The sequence below is a fragment of the Musa acuminata genome, chromosome BXJ2-6 (genome assembly GCF_036884655.1).
Source record: "Musa acuminata AAA Group cultivar baxijiao chromosome BXJ2-6, Cavendish_Baxijiao_AAA, whole genome shotgun sequence".
In the NCBI taxonomy this organism is placed as follows: Eukaryota; Viridiplantae; Streptophyta; class Magnoliopsida; order Zingiberales; family Musaceae; genus Musa; species Musa acuminata.
The window spans coordinates 14,009,519-14,032,645 of record NC_088343.1 but is presented as its reverse complement, the minus strand read 5'-3'; the positions used below and the strand labels follow the sequence as shown (position 1 = coordinate 14,032,645).

The 23,127-nt window shown below is 35.1% G+C and overlaps 2 protein-coding genes across 11 annotated transcripts in view; one reads left to right on the top strand and one right to left on the bottom strand.

Annotated features, from left to right (window-relative positions):
* Window positions 1-10,345, bottom strand: part of LOC135615021 (DExH-box ATP-dependent RNA helicase DExH7, chloroplastic-like) — a 37,223-nt gene extending 26,878 nt beyond the window's left edge. For 9 of the 10 annotated variants that reach the window (XR_010487811.1, XR_010487816.1, XR_010487815.1 and 6 more), the window contains exons 1-12: window positions 10,033-10,345; window positions 8,813-8,918; window positions 8,404-8,588; window positions 7,116-7,206; window positions 6,598-6,998; window positions 6,137-6,355; window positions 5,537-5,648; window positions 5,242-5,442; window positions 4,025-4,104; window positions 3,586-3,708; window positions 1,947-2,033; window positions 921-1,021 (exon numbers count right to left, since the gene is read on the bottom strand). Coding sequence is in view for 4 of the 10 variants with exons in the window: in XM_065112986.1 (XP_064969058.1) it covers window positions 921-1,021; window positions 1,947-2,033; window positions 3,586-3,708; window positions 4,025-4,104; window positions 5,242-5,442; window positions 5,537-5,648; window positions 6,137-6,355; window positions 6,598-6,998; window positions 7,116-7,206; window positions 8,404-8,588; window positions 8,813-8,918; window positions 10,033-10,329 (2,003 nt within the window). In the remaining 6 variants the exon portion in view is untranslated. The remainder of the gene's footprint in view (window positions 1-920; window positions 1,022-1,946; window positions 2,034-3,585; window positions 3,709-4,024; window positions 4,105-5,241; window positions 5,443-5,536; window positions 5,649-6,136; window positions 6,356-6,597; window positions 6,999-7,115; window positions 7,207-8,403; window positions 8,589-8,812; window positions 8,919-10,032) is intronic. The other variant, XM_065112987.1, reaches the window with a different exon arrangement.
* A 167-nt stretch (window positions 10,346-10,512) lies between these two features.
* Window positions 10,513-23,090, top strand: LOC135615023 (tRNA nucleotidyltransferase cca2-like). The gene is made up of 15 exons (XM_065112989.1): window positions 10,513-10,866; window positions 13,831-13,961; window positions 14,421-14,538; window positions 16,273-16,325; window positions 17,067-17,116; window positions 17,214-17,312; window positions 18,189-18,298; window positions 18,616-18,743; window positions 19,975-20,041; window positions 20,623-20,706; window positions 20,905-20,967; window positions 21,105-21,249; window positions 22,107-22,268; window positions 22,503-22,600; window positions 22,676-23,090. The coding sequence occupies exons 1-15, from the start codon at window positions 10,558-10,560 to the stop codon at window positions 22,787-22,789; spliced, it is 1,731 nt and encodes a 576-aa protein (XP_064969061.1). The 5' UTR covers window positions 10,513-10,557; the 3' UTR covers window positions 22,790-23,090.
* Window positions 23,091-23,127: the final 37 nt, after the last annotated feature.

Below are 23,127 nucleotides of genomic sequence, written 5' to 3'. Positions count from 1 at the left end.
TTTTATGATCTTTTACCTTGTTTCCTCTTCTTCTCCCCTCTTTTTCATTCTTTCTCTGTGGTCCAGGTAATACCAACTCAAACCGAGTCTCATCACATCAATCCGTACAGGCATGTACATACTCGACCGCCATCAATATCAGCACCAGACTGAGATTCATGATTCATTTGATCTATTATTAAAACCAAACTCTAAAATCTTGCATACCCTGAAACTTGTTAATAATTGAACATAAGTTTTCGTTTTAAGTTAATAAATAAAACATTAAATTATTGATGCATACATGTGCCCCTATCCACATCAATTGCTTCTTGGAAGTTGGAACCATGTCAAGGGAATTCTTTTGCACACACTTAAATCCGAAATAAAATAAAGCAAGTCAGTCAATCATTCTCAGACCTCATCATGATCATGACCGAAATAAATACAAAGTTCCTCTTGTTCAACATCACTAACTACAAGTATTGGCAATCTCCACTTCTAGAACTATCACTACTAAAGAGTGATTTTTTTTTTTAGAACAGCTAATCAAATTTTGGCTGGGATACTGTAGGAACATAAAGTTGCTCGGTTTGTTTGAGTGTCACATAAAATATGATGCAAACTATTTGAAATTCAATGGCATTGACTGTACAGCCAAGATGTATGAGTCAAAGAGTAGAAGTAGAAAGTAAAGTATGGTTGTAATGCAAACAAAGAATCCAACTACCTAGTGCCAAAATGCCATTGTAACCAAATAATGAATTCCACATTACCATGAAGTGTGTTATCACTAAAATATAGACAAATGCATACAAAATCACAGACATTATTCACGGCAAGACCTAGCCAAATATTTGATGAAAGGACAAAGATCTTTTAGTGATCCACACTAGTGAAGATTATAGACCAAAATGACAAAGACTAATAAAGTATAGCACCTTGCAACGTCAAGGCGTACTTGATAACCAACCAATGAACCGTCACTACCAGGTGAAGGCGCACATCGCTCATCCGACACTCTTTCTGCCACAGAGATAGCCTGCATACGTAAACCTTAGTTTCTGATGTTCATACAAGGGAACACTATAAATACTACAAGAACAAAACAGAAACATTTCAATCCAATGTAAGCGGCTAACAGCAATGTTTGGCTCAAAAAAAAGGTGAAAATCAATATCTATCCTCTGTATACCCCTTCTTCAAGCCACTTACAAGCCAACAAACATGGCATGCAACACATAATGTCAAGACTCAAGATCACCAGAAAATTTCTAGCATTTGGACCCAAATAAAAGTATGTCCACTCCATACCATAGATTATCATTTAAAATCGAATTTTAGTAGATCCTGGCCTGTTTACCAAAGGTCCATTCATCTAAATGATGAAGCAAACTATGGCAAGAATCTCCATGAAGATCAAGACCTTATCAATGATATCCCATTTATCAAAGTCATAATTCAATTTTCAATTGTTAACTACAATCATAAAAGAACCTCCCTTCTGCATTAAGAACCAGAAAGAAGATTGTGGGTCCACATTTTCATAGTTGACAACGAATCTTGTTAATCATAGTTCAGTGTATCAGTCAATTACAGCACATGTTCACCTAACCAGTAGTAATATCAGCCCAGATCAATCTGATTTCATAGGATTGATCTTCAAAAGATCAAGCACGGAAATAGAAAACAAAGGCAGAGGATTTGGACCATAGAAGAAGTATATGGATGTGTGATACAAGAGAAAAATAGGGATTATAATTGTGCACACCAAATTGTATATTTAGCACAAGCTGGAAAGGTACAAGTCATATAGTGATTGAGCCAGAATTTTAACTCAGGTACCTATGAGATAAAATTGAAGGTACACCTCTCAGTGATACAGTGTATAACATGGTGTGATCATCACTTCTAATTCTCATAAATAAGTATCTTTTCCAGAAAACAAGAATTATGAATATTCATACCGCTAATCTTCTGGGTTGTGTGCACACTATGTTACAGTATCCACCGAGACCTGATTGGATCATGTCATCCAAAATGAATTGAGGAACCTACAAAAGGTTACATAGTCAGATAAAAGATGCTGCAATATTTTGTTAAAGAATAAGAATGAGAAAGAAAATTCATATGTTGATGAAGAAATTAAGTGGAGACTCAGATCCCTAATGAAACAAAATGCTTCCTAATTATAGAAATAAGAAAAGAATGGAAAAGCCAACTCATTGCAGTGGAACCCTAGGAGTGTCCACTTCATGGGAGGCCGAAGAGGCAAAGTTAAATGCCAAACACAAATAAATACTAACAATCTCAGGTACGAAATTTTCTTTTCAAATAAATATTTTCCTCATCATTTTATGCATAAATTGGTGGCATAATGCACCAGCCTGAACCATTTTAGCACCCAATTGAACCCCCTAGACCACCATAACTTCAAAACTTGTTATTAGTAGCTTGCCCCATCCAACGTGACACTCAAGATACAATGTGATATATGTGACACGAGCAGCAATTTTACTTTATGGATAAAAAGTTTCATTTCATCATGAACCCTATCACATGGTACTACCTCTGGGAAAATATATAAAAAAAAGTCATAAACATGTGATAAAGAAAAAATAGGTTTAGGACCTCTTAAGCAAAGTTACAAATACATTTCTGCCATGCATGTTGTATATACCATACCAAGTCAGAGGAGCATGGGTCGTGCCACTACATAAAACCAGCTATAGACATAGCCTACATAATACCTATTTTCAAATCCGCTGTCATAAACCATGCTAGTGTTTGAGAAATAACAGCAAAGCATAACACATAAAATATAATTCATAACTATAAAGATCAATAGATACATTCTTATTCACAATAGCTCAAATCATAAACTAAAGTTATTAAATAAGGAAATAAGTAACATATGCACCTATAAAAAAAAATGAAGAATCACTTTTGACCCAAAATGAATCAATTCATGTTGGAAGTGTCCAGTATGTCAGATCCCAAGGATAAATGACTGATCTACTCATACAAAGCAATTTACATAAAGAACTTTCTTTGGCAGATTATCACACTTTTATGGTTGTAGCATGAACCATGAGTTGTAGCATGATTAACACACTTTCTTTGGCAGATTATCACACTTGTATGAAATATAATCACAAGAAACAATGTGGGGTTGTAGCATGAAGTCATGAACCATGAGTTTTTGCAAAGTGAAACAGTTTAAACCAAAAAATTACTTTTTTGAATAGAAGTTACAATTTTCAGAAGAATACACTAACAGAAAAAAGGGAAGGAAAGTTCAATAAACATAACAGAAATACCAGTTTCACATTTCTTTTTTATCAAAAGGGGTAGTTTGCAACAAGGTCTGCCATACTGAAGCGTACCGCCTATACCGGGCGGTGTGTACCGATCCGATAGGTTACCGGTACGCGGACCACCCAGTACCGCTACAGTGCTACAGTATTATACTGTAGCACTGGTACCGGAGTAAAATTATTTTGTTAGGCAGGTAAATCATACCAACTATCAAGATGAAATATATGTAATACATATAGGAACAATGACAAGGAATAGCATATATATTTACAAAAATTTATGAAGTACCTGTGTTGTTTTTCCACAACCTGTTTCCCCACAAACAACAATCACATCATTCTCAACTAGCAATTGTAGAATATTACTCTTCAGCTTAGATATAGGTAAAGAATCTCTAGCTTCCAGAATTTTCTGTGTTAAAAACATGAAATGCAAATTAAGTGTTATGTATGCATAAGAGCAAATATCAGGTCAATATAATAACAAATTTGAATCTACATGTAAATCATAGACCCAGGTAATAATATTGTATGAAAAATGTACCATGATGTTCTCAATGCAAAGTACATGTTTCATGTACGGTATTTAGGCACACAGCGTGCAAAAAAAAATTGTAAATTTTGGATGTCATCATTATCAAATATGATGGAAAAAAAAGAAATATTTAGTAGAAGTGAGAGATGGCTCATAGTGTAGCTATAAGAAAATTGCATGATAAGGTGATTACCATGTACTCGGGTTGCTTCATTTTATTCTCAAGTTCTTTTTTCAAAAAGATGCTTTCCAGTTGTTCAGGATAACTAGCTCCTGTAAAGGAAAAGAAAGTCAAAGAAGAAAATGGAGTCTCCAGAAACTGAAATTGAAGTTTTCAAGCAACCTCCGTATAGACAAGGAGGCAATATACAAGTTAAAGAAACGTAGCAAATGTGCTAATAAATATTCATACTTTCAGTAAAATAAAATTGGGTCATTATAACTTGTTGTCATTGCTACACAAAATTAACAAAGAATAAGGACAAAGATTAAGATAAAAATTTTATGAAACCTGTACATAAGTGGTTTTGTTTAAATATCACACATTATGACTAACACTTACTGGCATCATACATTGTCTCAAGTTCAACATTATATTTTTACACAAGTTTTCACCTGATGCAATATCGTAATCATATTATGAATTCACAATCTCAATGATAGTAAAAATGCACCACCTACCTAACTTTAATAATCAAGAAACTTCTGATCACCAGCTATGTATCTTATCAAGTCACATACCAGAGGCATAGTAACCTGAGCCACCATCGATTACTAGGATTTAGATTTGCATTAGTTGAAACTTGAAAGGAATTTCACAACTGAAATTCATTTGCATAAGTAGGAGACTCACAACATCTGCACTCTAAGGTGAGAGACTTCTTGTAAGCCAAAACTCATTGCGATGGCTATAAAAATCTAGGCTTTGACAGGTTCGCCAAAATTCCAAACCAAAATATACTCAGGCCATGCTTACCCTTCCCTTATAAGATTGAAATCAGGAATCCGTTTTACATAAATAACAAAAAAAAGGATAAACTATAACCAGGACTTAGGATGGCTCAAACAAAACCATTTGACTTCTAGCTTTAGTTGCATCTACTACATAGATATACGCTAACTATATCAGCGAGTTATGAAAAGAGAAAAGATTTTGAACTTGTCAAAACTCCTTTGGTAAAAGGCTATAAACAAAATGGGCTAAAATCAAAATCCAGAAAAAGACTCATGAAAAGGCTTCTGAAAATAAACACAAAACTAACGGTAGTGTTCAACAGAAACTAAATTCATTTGTTTTTCTTAAAACTAAACTCAATTATGTGCATAAGTTTACATAATTGTTCAAAATGTCATTTTGCTTTTGACCATGATGCAAAATACAAAACCAACCCTTTCACCAAGAGTACATACCTGATGGTATTACTTTTGCAGTTTCAATAGGACAGTCAATAGTTACTTCTAGATTTTCCGCTTTTACTAACTTTTCACCACCAGAAATTCTTTTGGCATCAACAGAAGACATTGGTAGCGAAGAATCTGCATTCAACAATGAATCCACAAAGCCTGCTCGACGGGCATCCTCGTTCTCAACTAGGTTGGCTGGAAGTTCATCTACAGATTCAAACTCAAAAGGTAAGCATGAAAAACATTGAAAGAATGTTCTATAAATATGAAAAAAAAGAATATCTCATGACATATTCCATACCATTGTGCCACATTGAAACAAACGAAGAGTATGGTTCCATGAGCATTTGGCAAAGTGGAAGTTCAGGAAAAAGTTGACAAAGGGCATACGATGCTACTTTATTTTGCGCATCCTACAAGTAAGAATTGCGAGTAGAAAAAGTCATAAAAGAATTTTATTTCCGAGTAATTTTAGTGATCATAAAATTGATGCCAAGAACAATAACAAATCTATATTAGTAATTTTAGTGATCATAAAATTAGAGCGGTGTTCAAATCTATATTAGTAATCAATTACTTTGTCATCAGCCATAGGTAGGACTTATAACAGTCATAATATAAATGATGTAAAATTGTAGACGTTGTATATAAATTAAGAAAGCATGTCTTCCCTCTTTACATGATGCATAGGACACTTCTAGTATGTCATTTTATACTACCAATGAACAATAGAAACATAAACAAAAGCATAATACCAGTGATGGCTCTAAGAAAGGATGAGAATAAGCGGATATAATCTCTCTAGCAATACAAAAAGTCCACAATTAAGATAAATTTTCTACTCAAAAGTATAAACTGATGTATGGAACCTAGCTAAACTGTCGATTTTCAAATTTGGCACCTCAACAGATTTGAAAGATTCGCCACCATTGGGTAACTGAATAGAAATCAAGCCTCCAGCATTCCGGCTCTTACCTCGGCCACTTGCCGAACGTAAGATACTCACAGCATACAGGAACTTATCTTCTTTTCCAGACAATTTACTGTATTTGGGCGGTTCCCAACCTAGTTTCTGGCACAGCTTCTGTAAAACAGCCTTTGGGATTTTCCCAGTGTCTCCCTGTGAACAAGAGAGTGTTGCATAACATGTGAGCACATTGTCCAAAGAATCAGAATACTATCGACAGTTCAAAGACAAAAGCTATGGTTATGTAAACATCATTATGCAAACACATCCAAGTTCCAGCAACCATCAATCAAGATAATTATTTAAAAACAAGTATACGGCATGTTACCATTTAAAGGTGAAAAAATAATGAGTAAATGCAAAATTAACGAGACAATATGACAAGATTAACTTACCTTCATCCATATGTCATCAATGCTTCCAAGATTATACCTGAATGCAAATTGTGACAAACTCTTTTTATTTTTTTGTGTCGATATTTCTGCAGGTAACGTAATGCTAGAAGAACAATCTTCAGAAAAGAGATTATCAAGTTCCAATTCTTCTACTTCCTCGGTTTTTTTATCAGTTTCATTCACATGGCCTTCCAAAAGACTAACAGAAGAATCAACTGCTTTAAAGTGATCAGCTTCATCTGCCTCTAAATTAACTACCTTGCTCTGCCCTGGATTCTGTTGATCATCTGATGCTTTCAACTCTAAAGATATGGTAACTGCAGAATTACATGCAATCTCCTCTGTCATTTTAGTAGTAGATTCTTCTTGTAAGCCAGACAACAAAATCTCATCATGGAAGCCTGCACAAGAACAGCAGCAATAACAAGGATGATAAGAAAATTTATCCAGGTGTGTAGAACCTAGCACAGATAACTCTTGCTTAAAATTGTTCACAATAATGCCAGAATGGTCCTCACTTTTCTCATCTCCTTTCTGCTTTGCTTCTACATCTCCCAACCCAGCCTGATGATACTCAATAGAGGCTGGTTGAGAGTTTGGCTCATCCTCCTGGAATCAGAAGCCAATAAATGTTTTGAGTTATTCTGAATCTTGCTCGTTTAAATCAATGCATCAGCTGTCTATCAATTAGGTAGCAACATATAATTCTCCCTTTACCTATGTTGATACACTGATACACAAACATTGCTATGCATTGACTAGGCCTGAAACTAGGAGAGATTCATAAATATAATGAACTGAAGTTCAACTACAATAGTTTAATGTATAAAATTTTTTGAACAAGTAGACACTAGTTATGCCTCTTTGATTATGCATCTAGATACATCAATGAAAAGCTTCAATGGTGAACATGGTGGCAAGGAAAGACAAAAAGCATATCAGAAATCTGTCAATAGAGTTATACACCTAAGCCAAGTGAAGTATGCATTAAAAGGTCACAGACAGAAGACTGAAGGCTGCCCTTCAAACAATCAACCTGACTTATGTGGTCAAGTGTGCCTAAGGGGAACTTCAATTATATGGTGCGAAACAGAATGACTGAAAAAATTAAAGAAGGTCAGCATTGTGGTCTAGAGAGAGGCAACTTGTTAATCAAGATGAGAAAACAAGCTAATACCACATACTCATTTTTTAGTTATAATTTATTTTAATATTATAATTATATTCTTCAAATAAACTGGGTCCAGGAATCAAATCTAGCCAATCTTGTCAGTCCATGGTCTCCAAGATCCAGCCTCAAGCATGATCCTAGTGAAACCTTTAGGCATACCATAAGAAACCAGAATGGTCAAGTACCATGCTGATCAGTTCAAAATTTACTACTACAGTATCCTTTTTCAGGAATTTAACAATTTAATATTGACAACCATCAAACTCACTATATCCTATGAACTCTTCCATGAATTTTTGCATATGAGTCAGTGATATACTTACTGTCCCTTTTTTTCTTTTACATGGTCCTAAGCTACTAAATCATTTTGCTGAAGGACTTGTCCTAAACCAAAAAAGTACAAAAGCAAAGTATCATCATATGCATCATCTTTGAGCTTTACTTATTTACTAAGCAAATACATTCAGTTGTATCCTCTAAAATTAATTAGGAAAGATTCTTCATGTAATAATATCTTAACTCAGATATGAAATGTCAAATAAATAAAACTAAAGTGAAATTCATGACAAATATTAAAATAGTTCAAAAACACATCTAGATCCAGAAATAAAACAAGAACTGAGAAATCCATGCACCTCTTCTTCTCGCTCCAAGTACTGTTGTATCCATTCCTTATGCGAAGATTTTCCTATATCAAGAGATAACTCATCCCGCTTCACCTTAATTTCAAGTAAAGATTTAGGTATACTTTCTGGCTGACGTTGCTGTGGAACCCAATCTTCCCGAGCTGCAGATATTATCTTCACCGACCTTTCTGTCCCTTCACAAAAATATTACCACACATGAAAAACCTACTGAAAATTTTAAACATAAGGAACGCGTATATCATAGTGATGAAAGCTATGTCATACCAAAAGTTGAGGACATATCCTAATTATCAATAAAGTAAGAAAATTGACATCACAATACTCTCTGGCAGATTTGATGGCAGTCAAAAATTGAAGAGTAAAAGGTAAAATGGCATTGTAGCATGCAAGAATCTACCTTCAAGATTAGATGTAGAGGCACCACTGGAGAATTTCATTGGAAGCTGATTTCCAGGAAGATTAAAACATAACCAATCCAAAGCACCCTCAAATGTTGCTCCCTCCTAAAATTCATCAACATATGGTATTTCAGTCTCCATCGAAGTTAAAATTTTCTTCTTATCAAGTTTGTTGATAGTTTGGCACCAATTCAAGGATTAAAACTAAAGAAAATCCAGATGTAATTTTTCCTCTAATAAATAACACTTGTTGCATTTAAAAATGAAAATCTCAAAAACTTCCAGTAGTCTAAATTTTCATGGCCTTAGATTTCCTAGTTAGACATTTCCACTCACAAACAATCTTGATTATGATAATGGAATAATGGATTTGAAAATCTCTACAAACAATGTTGATTGCCATGATTGAATAATGGATTAAAAAGTTTATTAACCAGTATATCTCCTAGCTTGGACTTTTATAAAAAATGTTGACATTGATTTAAAGATCAAGAGTTCAAGAAAGTTCAGAAAGCATTGAATGTTTCTTTGCCCTAGATTTCAGAATCGAAACCCTAAGCAAGAATTAGAAACTTCTCAACACAAAAATAGAAGAAAAATAAATTAAAATATAACAAAATCAAACTTTGGGGTGGAGAACTCAGATTCCATCTCATGCTTCATGTCCATAGATTTTCTAGATCGATTTTCCTCCTACGAACAATGTTGATTACAACAATGTACTAATCGTTCAAAAAAGTCATCAGTGTCTTGACCTTTTCTTTCCTAGACAGATTTTCCTCTACTAAACTATGAGGATGGTAGTTTAATGGTTTAGTAGTTCAAGAAAGACCAGAATCCATCCATACTTTTTTGCTCTCGATCTGAGAAGTGAAATCCTAATCAAGAATAAAAAACTCTTCATCACGGAAACAGCAGAAGAAACCCAGATTGAAAGAGGATCAATAGCACCAAAGTCTGATGACGGAGAATTCAGTTCCATTTCATGTTTCATGGACATACATTTTCTAGACCGATTTTTACTCTTTCACTTTGATTAAAAGTCGAGCAACTTCCTTCGTGTCTCCTAATTAAAGGATTAAGAGTTCAAAAAAGTCAGAAGCCATCGCATGTTTCGCTACCATATATTTCAGATACGAAAACCTTATCAAGAATCAAAAACTTATCATCGAAGGGACAGGAGAAGAAAATTTAAAGGACAGGAGAAATGGAAACGAACTCCGAGGGCGGAGAGAGCCTGTTCGATTTGATCCGCGGAGAATCCCTCTAGAGATAGCTTATCATAGACACCGCGAAGCCTCTTCGCCTTCTGCGTCCTTGAAGCAGCATCTGCGGCGGCCAGGGACGGCCCCTCCGCAGCTGCCGGCCTCTCGGTGTTCAAAAGGAGGCGTCGGAGACGGCGCTCATTCTCTGCGGAGATCTGAAGCTTGGGAGCGGGCTTGGCGTCGGCCGATTGAAGCTTCGCTTTGGACGCCGCCTTGTTGCTCGCCCTCTGTTGCTTCTTTTTCGGAGCCATGAGGGGAAACGGTGCAAATGAGTTCTTTCTTTCTCTCTAATTTTCTTTTATTTATTATAGAACCGTATCTGTATGTGGGCCACAGGCTCAATCGCCGGGTATGCGGGCGGGTGGAGAGAATATTTTCGGATGAGCAAACCCGCACTACCAAATCAAACCCACCAAGCCAAGCGATGGAGAGCAAACGGGTTATATGGGGAAAGGACGGCCTATAAAGACCCAATTCTAATGGCTCTCCATCTCAACCCTGCTCGCTTTATAGCGTTCCACCCCCTTCGATTCCCGCCTCTACGTCTTCCCCTCTCGCAAATCCTTCGCCCTCCCCCGAGTAGGCGACTAGGGTTTCGTCTCCGTGGACTCTGTAGCGGTGGCGGCAGCGCTACAGACAGGAGAGTAATGGAGGCGCCGTTCACGGTGAAGGAGAGGATTGATCTGACGAAAAAGGAGGAGAAGATCTTCCAGCGATTGCTCGATGTTATCCGTCACTTCAAGTTGGAGACGCAGCTCCGAGTCGCCGGTGGTTGGGTCCGCGATAAGGTTTGCTCTTGTTCCGTTCCTCTTCTTGTTTCGATTATCTTGTCTGTATCCAGATTAGTCGAGGTTACTCGAGAATTAAATCGAATCAGAATCTGTAACAACTGAATCACAGTTGCTAAGACTTTGATTGTGTGGTACCTGTACTCTGAATTGCGATTGACTACATGCTATTTGAACAAAGGTCAATTTCTCATTGTCGTCCTCGGACGAACTCTTTAATGCTGACAAGAACTGAATGAATATACTGACGATGGGCTATGCCTTATCTTCTGAGAAATGTTTATTAAAGATAACGTAGTATGCGATGCTGAATGCTCAGTATCTTGTATCTAAGTTTTGTGACCGATAATCGAGGTAACTCTCGTGCTTCATGAAACTTGAGATCTTTGTCTTTACTATTGGATAAAGGACCATGTTGTTGCTTTGGATACAGTTTCTCAAATCACAGTAGGGTTTATAGAACTGAGAAGCTTAACCATTATAGTGACCACAATTTCTTAGAGATTGGTGATATACTAATAAAAGGGTTTTACATGGAAAGGATAGAAGTGATCTGGACATTGTTTAAAATATTAAAATTTCAGTATGATGAGATGCCCTTGGTTTTTAAGATTCTTATTTAAAATATTATTGGGTCCTAATATTTGATTGAGTGATCACAAATTCCGATTTAGACTTGATGTGTGAACGCAACCGAAATGTATGATGGAAACTCAAATGAAGAATGAATACTACAAAATATATTTAATTAAACACAGAAAAGTGGGGCAGATACATCCCCTTTCACGGGTATGCCGGTTTAGACTTGATGTGTGAACGCAACCGAAATGTATGATGGAAACTCAAATGAAGAATGAATACTACAAAATATTTTTAATTAAACACAGAAAAGTGGGGCAGATACATGATTCAGACTCATGACTTGGTTTGACATCATTTGTCCAATCTAACCTGTTCCCAATCCCAAGTTATACAGTTATATTGGTCCTGCAGGCCTGAATCCCATAAAATGGGAAACTAAACTGGGATACTATGATTTCATTCTAAAGCTCATCTTATCTTAAGGTAGTCACTAATTTGTTCCTGGCAGAACAATTTGCTGTATGCAATATCTGATTATATTGTGTTTCTTGGGATAGCTTAAAAGACCCAGGATCATGTAATGTTAGAGGTTTGAAATAAAATAAAATTTTATGCTTAAGGTCTTATACAAATGTGGAGCATTCAATAGAAAAACTGGTAAAGCATCAAACATTTCTGTTGTTAGTTCTTGCAATTATGTCTTTCCTTTTTGGTGTTCATATGGCATTTCATTACTCGAAGAATTTCTCAGATTTCTGTGTGGTTGCTTGTGCTTTTGACAGTAAGCATTTCCTGCCAACACTTAGGTCATTGGAATTGTGATAGTCAATAACTGAATATTGCTTGTTTGGAGTTGACATGAGGTCAGTAGTCCCTATAATCATATGGTGAGTCGTTTCATATCTTTTGCAACTTATAGTCATTCTCCATAGTTAGACTCATCAATGGGCAAAGTTTCTTTACGGTTTTACCATATGATGACAATGGAAGTATTGAATGGAACTTTTGTAGTTTTGAGACGTAAAGTTAATGTACAGAAGGCTTTAAAAGATAATTGAACTGTACCATTTCAACCAAATGACTTGGATGCTGGCTGCTGTTTCTGATAACAGTTTAGTACTCCTGCTAATCTTTCTCCTGATTGGGTTAAGCACTTTATGATTACCAGAAGCCAATCTGATTCCAGTATTACTGAAGCTGCTTGTATCTATCTTCAGCAAATGTTTATTTTTTAAAAGCTACAAAATACAAATCCCTATCCATGTTGGTTAAAACTCAAAAGTTAGAAACTTAATGCAAAATGACTGAAATTACTAAAAAGAGCGTACCCAGTGCATGAGGACCTGGGAGGGTCAATATACATAGTCTTACCTTTAAATATTTAAAGAGGTTGTTTCCGTAACTTGAATCCTGGTCTCTCAGGTCGCAAAGGAGCAATCTTACCATTGTAGCATGGCTGGCCCTCAAAATGATTGAAATTATTGAAAATGTATAAAATGACAACAATAGTGAAATAAAAACCATATGTGTGTTCTTTTTGTTTTCTTTTTGTGGGGGAGTGAGGGGAATGAAACTAAAATAAAAATTTTGCTTGAGTTGCTCAAGCAGTGAATAAATTGGGAAAAAATGTTATTTTTTGAGTAGAACTATCTGTACTGGTTCCTAGATTCCTACTCTGGGTTCTAATAGAAGCTTCTTTTGGTATATGCCAACAAGGTTTTATGGCTTTTACGTTTTCAGTTTCCTTTATTTTGATGGGGATGAAATTCTTACTGGCCACGCTACTAGTTTTCATGAAATACATGTTGTAGTTATGAGTAGTAGTCCAAGAATCTTCTATAAAAATATATTTTTAATAATTGTTTCATCAGCTCTATGGTGTATCTGCACCAACCGGTGGCAATTTGTGCTTTTTAGATATTATTAATTGGGATCAAACTTCTTACACTGCCTTCTCAAGAATTTGTTGTAATAAGATTCTGCTCGAGACATGGCAGTGTCTCTCTTTGAAGAAAGACCACTCTTGCTTCATGGGGCTAATTTGTCAGTTTGGACCCCTTAATCTGTAGTTCAGATAGAGGAATTTTCTGTAAATGAGGTGATGGATTTGTATGCATATGTTAACAAAAATTGTACGAAACATTTGTGGTACTTGAACAATACTTTGTGGTTTTCTATGTTCATTATGCTTTTTGTTGAACTTGATTTTCTATATATGTGCTTCTGAAATTTTTTTCTTCTCAAAGTTAGAATACAAGTAATGTACGAAATTTCAAGGGCAGATTTATAGTAACTCTCATGTAAGCATATTGCTGTTACTTTGGTTCAAAAAAATTATTCTTGGTTTCATTATGAAAAATGTTTATTGTTCAAATTAAACAGCTATTGGGTAAAGATTGTTATGATATTGATATTGCATTGGACAACATGTTGGGTCGAGAGTTCTGTGAGAAGGTCAACGAGTTTCTCCAGTTTACAGGTGAAGAACAACAAGGAATAGGTGTTATCCAGTGGTAAGTTTTCCTTCCTTTGGTTTCTGGAAATAGATGTTACTTGTGTTCAATGATTTATTTACTATTTGGTTTGAGAAAGTCAACTTTTGAATTGTTGGAACCTGGAAGTGCTCTTATCTATCATGTAGTTGATCCAATGGCAAACATTGTATTCCATTGGAGTTGAGATTTATCAGTGCCAAAGTTGAACCAGACTAAAGAATATACTTGTTTCCCATTTAGTGCTTGTAAATTATAATATATCAATTCATTTGTGTCTGTTAATTTATAGTTATTATCAAATCACAGTGAACATAGGTCCTTCTGACTATTTTAGGTAATATGGTTAAGGTGACTTATGGAGGTTAAACTGTTAAGGTGCTAATAACAATAGTTTCTTGTGAATATTTGATTGATCTTGTATTGGCTCATTCTTTTCTCATTTTGATATATATACTGATGAGACACATGTTTATGCAGCAACCCTGACCAATCTAAACATTTGGAAACTGCAAGGATGAGAATTTATGATACTTGGATTGATTTTGTTAACTTGCGATCTGAAACCTATGCTGAGAACAGCCGAATCCCCACAATGGTACTTCCAGTTCTTTTAATACTATATCTAACTACTGAATCCTTAAATGTTATGTGGAGTCTTTGTTGCTATTTATGTAAGTGGTTATTGTACTGATAACATTGACAAAGAAAGTGCTAACCATGATATTTTACTCATGTACATTTGGGTCAGCTGCAGAGGAGTCATCTTTTTTTCTTCTTTGTGTCAGTGCATTAGTTATAAGTTTCATGGTATGGGCTGTATTGGGATGTAAATGTTCTGACCTTCATGATTTGGCTTAGAATAGTGCCCTACATCCATGAAGAAGATCTATATTCTTCAGGAATATAACATGTTTCATTCGCCTTATGATCTGGATGGTTCTTGTGAATCTGTTTTAATCCTCTTTATCTATTAAAGACATCATCTCTTGATATTTTATGGTCTTTATAATATAGTCTCAGACTCTCAATTTACTGATTCCAATGAAATACTGTCTGATATTGCTCCCCCACTTGTGGCACCTTTATTTTTCATCACCTGATCCCTCTGCAGCATTAGCTGGTTTACCAGTCTATACTGAACTTATTTACCACTTGATGTCTGAAATATATTAGCCAATGAAAACCTATATTGGTCGTAATATATGAACTCATGAAGGAGATTTTACTTGATCTTTGTTTAGCTTTATCAGATTGTTGTCCTTTTAAGGTGGGTTTGGTCTTTTGAGGCATGTTATATTGAATTACGATATATTTCAAATATATATAGGCATTAGTTTGATTTGTATATATTTGAAACTGAATCAATTTGGGATTACTTCCTCAACTAAGGTTGTTCTATGCTAGGTATTGTTGCTCGTAAAACAAAGCAAAAAAGATATATGAAATAGATTATATAAATGGGAAAACTAGCAATGCATAAGGATAAGATATATGCAAGGCCTCCATATATATAGCTTGCAAGCTATGATCTGGGGTCCAATACATTAAGGCATGATCTGACCAAAATGATCCTGCCTGATGTCCAACCCAACCCATTTTTGTTCCAAAAATTGAACCCAACTGTAGTATATGTTTCATATTTTGGGTTTGAAGTCAGACTGTATAGGGTTGAGTTCAGCTCAGGTTGGTCAGACTGGATTAAGTGTCCATTACAAAAAGAAAACCAGCCAACACTCATGTAAGAGATCTCTAGTACGATTGTTTGCATATTGCAAACTAAGGTAACAATACAAAAGTAGAGAAAGCTGTAGACATAGCACCTTCAAGGTTGAAATTGCTACAGTTGGTTGACTGGCGGTGAATGGTGAAAGGTAGGTCACTGGTTGCAAATGGGGAGAAGGCAATATTTTCATCTCCGAATGCATCATCTTTGTCTATTTTTCTTTTGTTCTAGTTATGTGGATTACAAAATGGTCCTTTCCATCTCTATCTTGACCAAAGTATTTGTCTTTCTAGCTTTGGAAATGTTTCGGAATTGTTTCTATAATTTATTACCCAAAATTCCTTTTCTCTTGCTTTATTATTCAAGATTACTTGTATTGCTTGGTTAATATTTGTGGTATTTACTAAAACTTGGAGAAATTCTTAAAGTAACTCAGAAGTTATACTTCAGTAGTTTGTGTTTTGAATTATTTATTCAGCTGCATTACTCAATAAATAAGTCATGCTCATGTCAAGTGCATAACTGGTAATTGTTTATTTAAGAGTCGTAGATTGTGTCTGCATGGATGTATATATTGTGACAGTCTTAAATTCTAATTGTGTTCAGAAGTTTGGAACAGCTGAAGAAGATGCCTACAGGAGGGATTTAACAATTAACAGGTATAATGTCATTTTTTTCTGCTCTTTTTTCTCATGTTTCAAATGGTGACATTTGTTCCTGTGCTTCTTGTTTATGTCCAAACCAGAGTTTCTTCCCTTTGTTGTTATTATTATAGACCAGATTAGCATTGTACATACTACATACTATGAGAATCCTCAAACTAATCCACGTAGTTGATGCTTTGTGGATACACTAAGCCACTTAGAGCTATGGTCGTTTTAACTTGTTGAGAAAATGTTTATGTTCCTGATAAGTGACCTTTGTGCTGTTGAACATTTAGATGAAAATTGATCACTTATAATATAATTTATTTAACCTAATTTTCGGTCAATTGGAAATAGACTAATTTCAATTGCATATAAGATGGAATATTGAATGCCCTTTCATCATGAATCTATTTTTTTCTTTTTTTCTTTTTTTTAGAGCCAGTAACAAATTACAGATGATTGTATCTTTTGATACTCTTTCGGAAGTAACATTTGCAGCCTTATCCTTATCAAATTCTCTATATATTGTGGTCTCCTGTTAAAACTGTGTTGCTGTGTACTAATCGGAAGAACTGGAAAAGACTAGTGAAGAATTTCAAACATGCATTGCACTCAACCACTCTCATACACAAGACTATAAACTTAAGATAATTCTGAGTTCAAAACTGTTTGTTTAGTCCAACATGATTTCTGCAATTATTTAATTATGACATCTTTTTTATATTACTATGACTACTTTTTTTTTTTTGACAGCTTATTCTACAATATTAACACTAGCACTGTTGAAGATATAACTGGAAGAGGTTCTGTTTTAGTTTGTTTTTCATCAATCTACCATGATATCTTCATTATTGGTCTGACACTCCTGGTAATCCTGATTAACATAATCTTTCTGTTCAGGTGTTCAAGATCTAAAGAATGGATATATTGTTACTCCATTACCTCCTAAGGCTACCTTTCTTGATGATCCACTCCGAGTTCTTCGAGCAATTCGCTTTGGTAATGACAAACATGGAACCGTTTGTAAAGTAAATTTCCAACAATTTATGCTTCTTTTTCTTTTAGGAAATTGTATTACATGTGGGTAACTTGGTTTTATTGTTACAGTAAATTGATAGATTTTGTTATGTAAACTTTAATATATAAAATTTTATTTGTTTATTTTTAATCTGTAAAGCATTTTTTCTCTGTGTTTGCTATGTAAAAATGTAAAATTTTAGTGATGTTTGCCATATCAGTAATCTGCTTTCCTTCTTCCGATAGTTCTCTTTCTGAGAGAGAGTGTTTCAGATACACTTGCCAAGTATTGTTGGCCAAGGCCATGCAGGAGCATTCATGTATGTCTTGCTGATTGAGCAGCACACAAAACCATGACCATCAAACATACAAACTCAGTAATTTAGAAAGATTAAAAGAAGTTATTTTAGATTGTTGTGACTTGTGAGATATGATAATGCAGAAAGAACTTTTTCTGAGGGGGTAGTTAAATAGCTATACCTTATTACTTTACAACTGCACTAAACTGCAAAGATGTATGTTTAAGCTGGATTGCTTTAGACACTTCAGACATTTATTCTATAACTTTTGATTGTTTGCATGTCAAGTTAGGTTATTTCAATTAAATGCTTACAGTGAATTGTTGTCAGGTATTTCAACTAAATTATCATTATCAATGCGGAATTGCAATATTATGATAGAATTTGAAGTGTGAAGAAATTGCACAAATTCATCTTTAGTGACATAAATATACCGTTACAGATATTACTATTCAATATACTATTGAAAAATGCAACCTTCTTCATCTTGTCAGTACTCCTCTTTTAGAAGTAACTTGAGTATAATAGAATATTAAATCATCCTTTTTTGCAATACCAGGTGCTAGATTTGGATTTGCATTGGATGAAGAATTAAAGAAAGCTGCCTGTGATGACGAAGTAAAAGCAGCAATTGCAGGAAAAATTAGCAGAGAGCGTATTGGTCATGAGGTATGAATTTTCTTTTGTTATCAAATGTTGCTCTTTCTCTTTAGGGACGGCTCCTCATGAGTGAAACATTGTCCTTATGTTTGAAGGGTAGAGTTGGATTGGTCAGATTTCAGCTGGTTTTGGTTCCAGCATATTGTCAATTTCTCAGTGCTTTTGACCAATCCAGCTGATTTCTTTTGATGGTAGTTCTGGTGCTAGCTAAGGTTGATCCTAGTTTTCATGTGTGGGCTTTTAAACAATTCCTTTCTCTAAATTTCTGACTTTTATATATCAAAATTAGTTTCTACTAGTTATCCATTTTCTTTTTTTTTTTTCAGATTGATCTGATGATGTCTGACAAGCAACCAGTGAAAGCAATTTCATACATTGTTGATCTACAACTATTTTATGTTGTCTTCACCTTACCTGCAAATCCTAAACCTGCAGTAATTGAAGGAATTGATAGGTTTGTGTTTGTCCAAATATAGTTATTCTATTTTCTTCTGAAACTCATCTAAGCATTCAACAAAACCATCAGTGGTACCATTTCTTTGACATGCTGCTGTTTCAGCTAGACCTTGGAGTTTATCTTCATGGATGATGTAGTATACATTTATACAATGACTCTTTTATGTCTTCAATATCATGGAATGACTACTATGAAGATAACATTAATTAAGGAAATTAGATGTGGAGTGGACATGTCATCATCAATTGGCAATAGTTGTATTTCACATTTTGCTCAAATCACATAATGTGCAGATGGAATTTTCACTATTGTTTTGTTAGCAGAGAAGTTTAAATTTTCCTTCTTTTCTTCCTTGCTGCAACTGTACACCTTTAAAACTTTGGTCCGTTTTGTCAGTATCTTTAGTTGACATGAATTCGCATTGGTTTGATTTTTTTTAATCAATTATTATCTTGATTAAAATGTGGTAATCTGCCAGATTTTGTTTCTGTTGTTATCACATGGGAGATCTATTTACCTGTTAAGAATGTTTTTCTGTTTGATAACTTCGTGAATTGATGCCTAAAACCTCTAGTGTTTTTAAATGTTCATGAACTTCATGATACTTATGCACAAACTCGTGCTAATGGACTGGCTTCCTGAAGACATGTTTGCTTGGAGGAATTTGAGAATTGGTGTCCACTTTGTTCATCGAGTTTCATTAACTCTATTTCCACTATGAATACTGTCATGGTTGCTATCTCTATTCCCCAATACTTGATCACAGTTTAAAACAGCCTATGAGGTTGTGTCTCATTAAGTCTCTTTCTTGACTTGATTTACATGTTTGGAATTAACGATTATATGACTTGGTTGTTCAATCTGGTCTACGTTATCTCTCTCCTTGCTCTCTTTCTCTCACACACACACACAAACACATGCAACAGACTCAACCAACCCCATGAAAAAAGGAACGAAAAAATCAAAGAAAAGTAGAAAAGAAAAGAAAAACACCTCACTTTCTTTTGAATGCAAATGTGATTTTTCTTTATCCTGGCATCTTATTAACAACTTATTACCAGTAGTAACTTGTTTGCCTTTTGGAAAATAGTTAGCAAATTCTTCTTGTGAAGTCTGTCAAGCTTCCTGAGTCCCAGCATTTATATCATTTTTGAGTTCTTTTATTGATTTTTTGTCACATTACAATGTAAAACCCTTGTTGATCATTTCTGGTCCTACTACTGAGCAGGATTTGTGTTTCGTATTTGGATGCAGCATGGAATCTTCTGCAGTGTGTTGGCCACTCAATATTTAGTGTGAGTTAATTATTTTGAGAGTATGCTATATTTTTGTTTCATATGCAGAACCTTTTGCTACTTTGACAGATCTGGTTGCAACCATGCCTAATGCAGTTGTTTGACCTTAACAGCATGACAGTTTAACTCCTTTACATGCTTGTACTGTTCCACACATTGAATTATTTACTGTAGTTTCTTGGCCTCTAATTGATGTTTAATCCTGGAATTCCTCGCACAAAAGGAGTAAGATCAATGCATCACAGGGGTGACCCTTGAGCTCAACATGCAAAAGTCTTGCCCTATGTGAGATCTTTTTCTTCATGTAATATAAAGGTTTCCGTTGATGCATTGTGTTGCTTCTTTTATTGTTAATGTGCATACTGTCCAATTTCTGCCTCATAATAAGAAACCACATATGAATATATGGACTACTTTTTCCTCTTTTGGGATGAAATTACATGCTAAGTCATCCTTTCCAGTATGTATTTGACTTCATGATAAATATTTGACTTCTAATTTTTAAAAGCATTCTTATATTAAACAGTCATTTGGTCTTTTATTTGTGTAATTGGTATAAGTAGTTGCAATACAAATTTCAGGATGAACACCGAAGGCTCTACTTATATGCGGCATTGTTTCTTCCATTTAGAAGTATGGTGTACATGGATAGAAAATCTAAAATGGTGAGTAGATTTAACTTGCTTATGCTATATCTAAAAGGTGTACATTGATTAGGGAAGAGTCAGACTTTGTCTTGAGTGCAAGGACTTGTTCATTCTTCAATAATGTTTGCTTTTTACGCCTTAATCCTAATTGCTTACTCAGTCACCAGCTTATTTTTCATACTCTTTCTAAATTTATCTGAGTGATCTAATTATCAGGTACCTGTCACCAGCTTTATCTTTCGGGATTCCCTTAAGTTGAAGGCTAGTGATGCTGAGATGGTCAGAATTCTTACCCCATTAACAAGCTACATCTCATGTTCAGTTGCAAATTTTAGTGTTCCACAATCATTTATCTTTTTGTAAGATAGCCTATTTCTACTTGCCATCTTCAATATGTTACAAAATTCAACTTCTAGGTGATGAATTTGCATGTTGCATCTGAGAGGTTCGTTTACTTAATTCCTTTACTGGAGTCGAACGAAGATTCAGAATTTGTTGATGCAGAGCTTGCTGATGAATTCCTTGACATACCTCTGACTTCAAAAAGAAGGGTTTTGGCAGGTTAAGAAATGCTGCATTTTATATACTTGTGGTATTTCCTTGCATTATTTATAGCTTCCATACCAAAGCATCATGTTGGAATCCAACTATACAAAACCGGTGATGAAGGCTAAATAGGTTGTTCCATATTCAGAGGGTTAGACTTGAGACAAGGATATTGACATGGTAATTAAGCATGTTAGGTTAGTGGATTCATCGCACCCCAAATATAAAGTAAACTAGAACGTTTAGGATGATATGGCACATGATTATCAAACGTGTTGGGGTTGGCTGATCCTTCTGCCCCCATTAAATGACTCATTTAAGCTCATATATGAGCAGCTGAACTTGAACAGTATTTGGCTTGTCAAGGAAAGGAAAAATTGGAAAGCTTAGGATTAGCCATGGAATAGGCTTATTTTCATGACACATGGAGTAAATGTGAACATTTACAGCTCAGATCAGTTAATGTCTTGGCTTACTATGTGCATTAATACATGTTGCATGCCAGCTCCTTGACATTCTGTTTGATCTGGCATCATAGATGCTTCGGTTCTGCAATGATTAGGATGTTGAAGATTTGTGTTCTGTCTTTAACTAGGATATACATCATATCTAGAGGCGTGATTGACAACTACCTGAACAATTTGACAAATAGTAGCATATTGGCACTGCAGCACTAGGAAATCATCTTTTAGAAATCACCAGGAACTTCGATTCTGAAGCTTTCATTTCAACAACCAACATTGTAGCATATTTTTGAGCTTTAATTTTGCAATATTGTTTTTCTTTCTCTTCTGATTTTAACATCCTGAGAATTGAGACTCTCAGAACTCGATGTGGATTCTTAACCAATTTTGGCTTTTACAAATGCTCAGGACTTCTTCTGCGACAAATTAAAGATTTTTGGCGTGTTTCTTTGCTAGCATCAACTCTATTATACTGCAGAGTTGACCACAATGATGACCCTTCAAGCGGACAGTTAGAATCAGAAAGAAGGAAAATGTTTTCAAAAGTTCAGAGTATTGTAACTGAATTAGGTAAGAAATTACCCCTACTTATAATTCTGATTCTTGCATAAATATGGTTATTAACAAGACTTAAGATATTTTATTTCAGCATATATTAGTTTTAACTTCTTGCTACATCTGCTTACCATGAACTATTTATTCTTTCCAAGCTGTTTCCTTGTGTATTTTCATATTGTTTGTTGCTCTACTGCTGCTTTCAATTAATTGCAAGAGTCAGATTCTGACGGCCAAGTGTCTCGGCAGGTCTTGATCAGGTGTGGGAAGTGAAACCATTGCTTGATGGAAAGGCAATCATGAATTTTCTACAACTAAAGACAGGTGGTCCGCTGGTCAGGGAATGGGTAAGATAATATGATTTCACTCCCAGCACTAATTCTCACACTCGGAATGCTTATGAACAAATCCCTTCTTGACAGCAACAAAAGCTGCTAAAGTGGCAACTTGCTCATCCTGAAGGAACCGCAGAGGAGTGTCAAGATTGGATGAAGCAATTTCAAGCAAAACGGGCAAAACTTGACTGCTGCACTTGACTCACACAGTCCATTAGTCTGCCATTGCACTTACAGTTTTCCATGTTCAGGAGGAATGTTGATGCAATTACAAGACAAGTTCTTGTGCTGCTGCTGATAGGTTGCGCCAGTACTTTCTATGGTCGTCGGTGTGGGTCGAGGACAGTTATCTTTGAACTCGTTTTACTGTGGCCAACAAGTTTTGTATCAGCTGACTTCTCTTTTCTCTCCTTTTTGGTTTGGACTCGCAAAACCGAGTCTGATGTAGAATACTAAATATTTAATGTTATGTCCATTTTAACAGGCCATTTTGACATTTGTATACCTCGTGTAAATTTCGGTACATTTGAGGAGAAAAT

Excerpts from the sequence above, each read along its gene's own strand:
- LOC135615023 (XM_065112989.1), top strand. The coding sequence starts at position 10,558 with ATGGCTCTCCATCTCAACCCTGCTCGCTTTATAGCGTTCCACCCCCTT. Across the intron at positions 18,744-19,974 it reads GTAATTGAAGGAATTGATAG|GATTTGTGTTTCGTATTTGG; the intron begins GTTTGTGTTTGT and ends ACTACTGAGCAG. Across the intron at positions 22,601-22,675 it reads GTCCGCTGGTCAGGGAATGG|CAACAAAAGCTGCTAAAGTG; the intron begins GTAAGATAATAT and ends CCTTCTTGACAG.